The sequence below is a fragment of the Austrofundulus limnaeus genome, unplaced genomic scaffold, assembly GCF_001266775.1.
Source record: "Austrofundulus limnaeus strain Quisiro unplaced genomic scaffold, Austrofundulus_limnaeus-1.0 Scaffold3, whole genome shotgun sequence".
Taxonomy (NCBI): Eukaryota; Metazoa; Chordata; class Actinopteri; order Cyprinodontiformes; family Rivulidae; genus Austrofundulus; species Austrofundulus limnaeus.
The window spans coordinates 1,095,480-1,102,579 of NW_013952405.1; the positions used below are offsets into that span (position 1 = coordinate 1,095,480).

The following is a 7,100-nucleotide window of genomic DNA, read 5'->3' on the forward strand; positions in this document are numbered from 1 at the left end:
TTTTTTTTTTTTTTTTTTTTTTTTTTTTTTTTTTTTTTTTTTTTTTTTTTTACTTCGTTTGCTTCGGGTGGGGTAGCGTCGTCACGACGACGTGCGCGTTCACGAGCGCTGTAGAGTGAGTGTACGTAACAAGCGTAGGGACATTTGTTGAAGAGCAGTCAAACATCTGGCTAGAGATAAAATTTGGCAATATAAAGTTTCAGGATGGATACCAATGCGGAGGGGCAGGGTAAGTTTCTGTTTCAGGACGTTAAGTAGAAATATGAAGCAAATTTTGGGAGAAAAAAAAATCTAAATTCCATCATCTGAGTCTAAATAATCTGCTGAATGTAATTTTTTCTTTTGGAGGACAACTGACTGTAGAGTCTCTTCACCTGGGTTTGCTTTACAGTTGTAGTGGGGTGTCGTAACGCCTAAAAAAAGTTCTTGAGATTTGTTGGATTTTTGTTGCCTGTATTTGTCTGTTCGATGTTTCAAACTGGTTCTGCCTGTTTTGATTTAGCAATGCTTGCCCCACCTACATACGAGTCCCAGGGCCCCAGCGCTCCTCCGGCCAACATGTTTGACATCCTGCCCGGATATGAAGGAACAATAGCTGGAGGGGGAGGTACAGTAGGACACACACCTTTCTCAGTACACTTTCCAAAGTGTTTACAATTCATTCACTTAGCATATGAGTAAAGAATGAATGAACTTGTGATACGAGTAGATAAAATGTATTTTTGTGATTATTATTATTATTATCATCATTATTATTATTATTATTATTATTATTATTGTGAAGTGTTGTATTCTGAAATAAATATAGTTTACGAAAGAATAGTTTTGTAATACATTATGACAACTTGGTTACAAAAATCGTACTTTTAGTGGTGAAACTCGATGTAAAAACAAATGAAATAAGCAAAGTATTACATATCAAATTCAAGCAAATAAAAACAGATATAAAATCTAAGCTGACTGAGTACGTTTAATCAAAAATTGGCAAGGTTGACATGTTTAATTTTATTTCTGCGATACAATGATGGATTGTTTTAGTGGGAAACTAAAGTTATTACTAGTTTTTGAGTTCTGATATTCAGGGCCCAGAGACAGAGGGGTGGCCAGAGTGGCACTTGTCACCCCTGGAACCTGATTGGCCATTGCAGTTGATTAACGAGTCACAGCATGTGGCAGTAATTTGATTTGATTTGATTTATTTATTTAACAGGAAAAGATTATTAAAAATCAAGCCTGGCTCAGCATAGTTGCTGTTTTACAGCAGGTTCATGTTCTGCAGCACATAAAACACTCAGAATTACAGCAGTAAGAGATGGGTGATTCGAGTAAATGGGGACACATAAAACAACAACATGCTGCATAATTTTTGTTAAAAATACTTCCAGTGAGTGAATTCATTTGTTTGATTTTCTTTTATTAAAACAAAATTCGTTTATGTGGTTTGTTTAAAAAAAGGTTTCAGTTTTGGACTTGCTTATTGTTTCCACACATGTAGCAGAAATGAATAACTTCCATTACGAAACAGGAAGTGGTATAATGTGGGAAAACTCCACAAAACCTAGTCAACTACGTTTTGACTTTTAAAGTATTGTGCAAAACTAGAGTGACACAGTAATATCATTCCTACCAATGGGCATCAGACTGATTCAATAACCCTCTGTTGTGCAGTAATGTGAAAAAAAAAACTTGTTCATTTGTATTTTTTTCTTTATGTATATAACTTCATAACTTGTCTAGTTTTATTCTTTCATATTTTCTGTTTCCCTTATTTGTTCAATTAATCTATTTCATGATGACTCTTGATCTTTGTACTACTTGAAGCTGCTGCAATGAAGTCTTATTTCTAGAGAGGTTATCTCTGTTTTATTTTGTTACATTTTACAGTACTCAGTAATCTATTGAGTTAAAACATGATTATGATCTAAATAAATGCAAATTAACCTAGTGTAGTTTTATTCTTTGTCAGAATCCATTTTACCCCAAATTATTTTCCCCCCTGAGTTTTTATTATTCAAATAAAATGTACTAAAATATGAAAATCTAGGGGAAAAAATGAGTTTGCATGGAATAATTATCTCTGAAATAAAAGAATAAAGTAGATTTCACTGAAACGGAAAGGTAAAATGTTCAGTTTTTTGAGTGGTGTTAACAATTGTATCAATAAACTGAAGTATGTTTACAACAATATTCTTGCCACATATTATCTAGAATACATCAAATGATCACTTTGACTCTATAGTTAAATTAACATGTTCCTTACAATGTCATTTATTAAAGTAATATAGTCAGCTTCAGTTGAAAAAGTAAAAAAAAAAMCTACAACACAAATACTTATCATCTGTTCTAGGTGGATTTCTGCCACCTCCTATGCCTGCTTCCCCAGCTCCCCAGCCCTTACCTGGATCTGGACAACCCCACTGGAAGTAATCCTCATTCTGTTCTTCCTTTAAACATGATGGCTGAGAATATTACTAAACATTAAATATTGTTAAAGCCATTTAAGTGATTCAGCATTATGGCACTTTCCAAAGATGTCATTGTGTGACACACTGTAAAACACTTGCTTCCCTGCTGGCAGCATCCCATCTATCTCTGAAGAAACGGCTCGGGATGCCTTCAGCCTGTACGCCTCCAGTAAATGCTGCTACAGTTCAGCACCAGCGAAGGACGGCGTGATAATGAACATGGAAGCATTCAACACATACAGGGTAATGGTTTATTCTACTGTGTGTGAAGCTGTGATGAAGCACCAGTGAGAAATAATGAAAATGACATTTAACAGAGGTTTCCCACTGGATTTTGACTTATTTAAGAAAGTCTGTTTTACCTGTAAACGGTAAAAGAAGATTTTCTTGTTTTCTCCACCTTTTGTTTTATTTTAGTACCGTCTGGAATCCTTCACTGAATCGAGGTCTACAGAGTGGAGTCAGGAGCCATACACTGGTATGTTATCTTTACTGCTTGCTTCTTCTGCCCATTGGTACAAAACTCAAATTATCGTTGTAGTCAATTTAGGATATTAAGCATCAAAATACAACAACATTGTAAAATTCTGAAGCTGCAACCTTTTCTTTTACTGCTCAGGTGTTGGGATGTAAAATCTTTCTGGGTTGTGCATTTAAATACATATGATTACATAGGGAGGCTTGGTGTCTGCCCTTCCTGAAGCACAATGCAAATAATATTGTACTTTAGGAAGGGCAGACACCGAGCCTCCCTATGTAATCATATGTAGGGAGGGTTGGTGTCTGCCCTTCCTGAAGCACAATATTATTTGCTTGGTGTCTGCCCTTCCTGAAGCACAATGCAAATAATATTGACTTTGCAGCAACCCTCCAGATGTCCCACCCTCTGCCTGCAGCCATACACAGCTGTGTCATCTCCAAACTTGACAGCATGACGGTTCTGTTGTCATATTGTGGTATGAGCAGGGTGAACAGGAGGGGGCTCAGCACACAGCCCTGAGGGGACACAGTGTTGAGGATGATCGGTTGCGGAGGACCTCATCAACTGTAGCCTGTTCCTCAGGAAGTCCAGCGTCCATTTGTAAAGGAAGGAGCTCAGCTTGAGTGTTGACAGTTTGTGGACCAGGATCTGTGGTATAATGATGTTAGAGGCAGTTCAGTTCAGTTCAGTAGTTTATTGTCATTAGCTATGTTTACATGGACATAAGGAATCGGAATAAAAATGCATCTTGTAAACTATATTCTGCTCTGATTCAGCTTGATCGGAAATAATTTGTAAATGAGAGGGTTTATGCCTGTTGACAGTCTGTAAACACTTATTCTGATCATGTTATTCTGGTTATGGAAAAGTGACATGACTGCAAATGTGCACCCTGTATCAACCTGATGTATTTCCCCCAGGCTAGATGCTAATGTCAGGAAGGAAAAATTGGTCGGTTAGCGATACATTTTTATTAGAAACTTTCAAAAATCTCGAAATTATTGAATGCCTTGCTCGGTCATCCGGGAGGGACTCAGAGTAGAGCCGCTGCTCCTCCACGTCGAGAGGAGCCAGTTGAGGTGGCTCCGGCATCTGGTAAGGATGCCTCCTGGACGCCTCCCTGGTGAGGTGTTCCGGGCACGTCCCACCGGGAGGAGGCCCCGAGGAAGACCCAGGACACGCTGGAGGGACTATGTCTCTCGGCTGGCCTGGGAACGCCTTGGAGTTCCCCCGGAGGAGCTGGAAGAAGTGGCTGGGGAGAGGGAGGTCTGGGCCTCCCTTCTGAAGCTGCTGCCCCCGCGACCCGACCCCAGATAGGCGGAAGAAAATGGATGGATGGATGGATGGACGGTCGAAAGTGTAGGAACACGGTGTTATTTCAGTGTTTGTTAATTTTAAGGTTGGTTTATATTCTTCATTAGAGGAAGACTCCACTAACCATTCAGCCACAGCCGCCTACACGTTAGGTCTGGCAGTTCTGGTAATTTAGATGTGACGTCCACAATCAGGCAGACACATGGGTCCTTGCTCTCGTGGTGAGAGCCGCGTGAACCACAGACGAGATGGCATGTTTTGTGGATTGTTTTTTTTTTTCTTTCAATACTGATGTGGCTCCGCAGTGACGTTGATGCTGTTCTTGATGTATGTCCTGACCAGTCTCTCAAAGCACTTGATAACTATCAGGGTGAAGCTATGGGCTGAGAGTCATTCAGGCTTGTTACTGTGGAGCTTTTGATGTAATTTCTCATCATTATGAGTTTTTATTTTTATTTTTTTCTGAATCAGGTCAGTCCGTAGATGCCATGATCCAGAGACCTCCAGGGCCCTGGGAAATTCCTGCAAATGCACCTAATTTCTTTATGGACAGCAAACAACAAATCAAAGTTCCCTACACATCATCTGTTAAGGTAAGTTGTGTAAGTTGTATTTGAGGGGGAAGAATAAACTTCAATTTCTTTAAGAGAATAATTTACCTGCAGCCCTGCCACAACTGTTTGGGAATGGGAAGAAAACCTTGCAAAGACTGTTCAGGTGTTGGTAATGTAAGTATTTTCCACAGGATTTAAAAATAAAGGTTATTGAAAGACATCCTTTCGAATAATGTTATAATGTCATTTGCTTGATTTTATTTCCCTTACAGAAAGTTTGTTGGGTGTGCAATGGGTCTGGTTTGCGGTTTGGGACTGACCAATGTAACCACTGCTTTGGTAGAGGGAGAGATAAGTACGTATTTGATTTTTTAAAGAAAGTGAAAACAAAAATGTAAATGTATTGCAACTTGTTTATTTTATTAACTATTTGGTTTGAAATGATCTCTGTCACAGATGCACTCTCTGTGGTGGACAAGGATCAACGATTTGTGACACATGTCGTGGAAAACAGCAGCTCCTGGTTTACATCAACCTCACTGTGAAATGGTACAATTTCTTTAAATTTCGGACAAAAAGTAGTCAACAAAACAGTCTTTCTTTATGAACTGAGAGTATTAAACATTCATGGTGATATTTTATAATTAATGACTTTGTCTGCTGTCATTTTCATGTATATGCTTGTAGGACTAATAACGCCGAGGATTATGTTGTGGAACAGTCAAGTGGACTTCGGTTGGACAACCTCAGCAAGGTGTCTGGGAAAGAGTTGTTCAGAGACTCTCAGTACATGGTAAACAGTTTATTTTTTCTTTGAAGACTTCTTTCATTGGTGACTTAAACTGCAAGTCTGATAAAAAAAAAAAAAGTAGGTCCTCTGGATGGGTTCTTCTTTAGTGAAACGTTTTGTCTCTCGTCCAAGAGATGTATTTGATTTTTTTAAAAGGAAGAAAGTCAAGTCTGATGTTTTGTAAAATGCATGTATAAGTTGCAAAATAAAAATGAAAACAACTCTGTATTGTTCAGTCCGTATGACTGACTGATGCAGTTTTTTTTCATTGATTATATATTTTTTGGCTGATTTTAATACTCATAAAAGGGGTCAACATAAACTTTAAATCGAGCACCAACACAGGAAGCTCGAGCACTGACTGACCTGGCAACACTGAGACACCACTGATCCGGCAATTTTGATAGGAAAACATACAAAAAAAAAAACTAATTACAAAATTTCTGACAACAAAAACTGGCCAAACTAGTATTAAACATTTGTGAGAAAGTCCCATGGAACACCTTGTTTATTGAGGTTTCAGTAATTTAAAAACATCAGCACCTAATAGGGGTGTAAATTACCAGCTTACGATACAGTATCATGTAGATTTGTTTGGATGACACGATACTTCTCTATCACAAAGCCTGTCATGATACAATTTCGATTTAATTCACAAGTCAATCATTTATTAATTAGATGGGCAAATTATATCCATCCACACTAGGCATATGATGATGATATGGATCGATGTTTTCATTTTGCCTCTATGTAATTTAATCACTTAATCGGCATATTGATGTAGATCAATGTATTGTTACACCCCTAGTGCCTAATACCCAACAAAGACCACAAGTAAGCGCTCACATGCATTCAGTTTGACACTGAAGGAAGCAGCTGATATATTTCCACTTTAACTGACCTGTCTGAGTTAATGACTGTATTTCTTCACTCATAATAAATTAAGTGTAAGTAAATAAATCCAATTTAAACACTGACTGTCATTTGGCTYACATTTCTGTGACTGACTTTTTGCAGGTGTATCCAGTGATTGGTTTTCCAGACCCTGAAATCATGCAGGCTTCACAGCGCCTTGTCAGTGATCATCAGGGCAAATACTCCCAGTCATCACGCATTCTGCAACAGGTTTTTGGGCTATTTTACTATCATAAAACTTTACGGTGTTGATCAAAAATTGTTTTCTTATGTTCAGTGCTCATTTTCGTTTTCTTGTCTGCAGCGTCAAACCATAGAGCTGATCCCGGTCACAAGGGTCACCTACTCGTGGAAAGGGAAAACACACATTTACTTTGTTTACGGAAATGAGTTCAAAGTTCACACTGATGACTAYCCTGCTACTTGCTGCTGCTCTGTAATGTAGCTGCTGTGACTTTGTTTATTTTACTTTACTATTGGCACTGAATATTTTAGTCCAAGTCACTTGCATGCAATTGTATTTGGACAGGCACTATGAAATATGTGAACATAAAAGTAAATCATTTTTGAACTACTAAAAA

The 7,100-nt window shown here is 38.2% G+C and overlaps 1 protein-coding gene across 1 annotated transcript; it reads left to right on the top strand.

Moving 5' to 3' along the window:
- Nucleotides 1-502: 502 nt before the first annotated feature.
- ssuh2rs1 (ssu-2 homolog, related sequence 1) lies at nt 503-7,100 on the top strand (the record flags this gene model as incomplete). The annotated part of the gene is given in 11 exon segments (XM_014016652.1): nt 503-607; nt 2,348-2,423; nt 2,579-2,708; nt 2,883-2,943; nt 4,732-4,853; nt 4,926-4,988; nt 5,087-5,169; nt 5,271-5,363; nt 5,502-5,607; nt 6,622-6,729; nt 6,824-7,100. Coding segments are annotated over 11 exon segments (1,088 nt in total), but the record flags the coding sequence as incomplete, so codon positions are not given.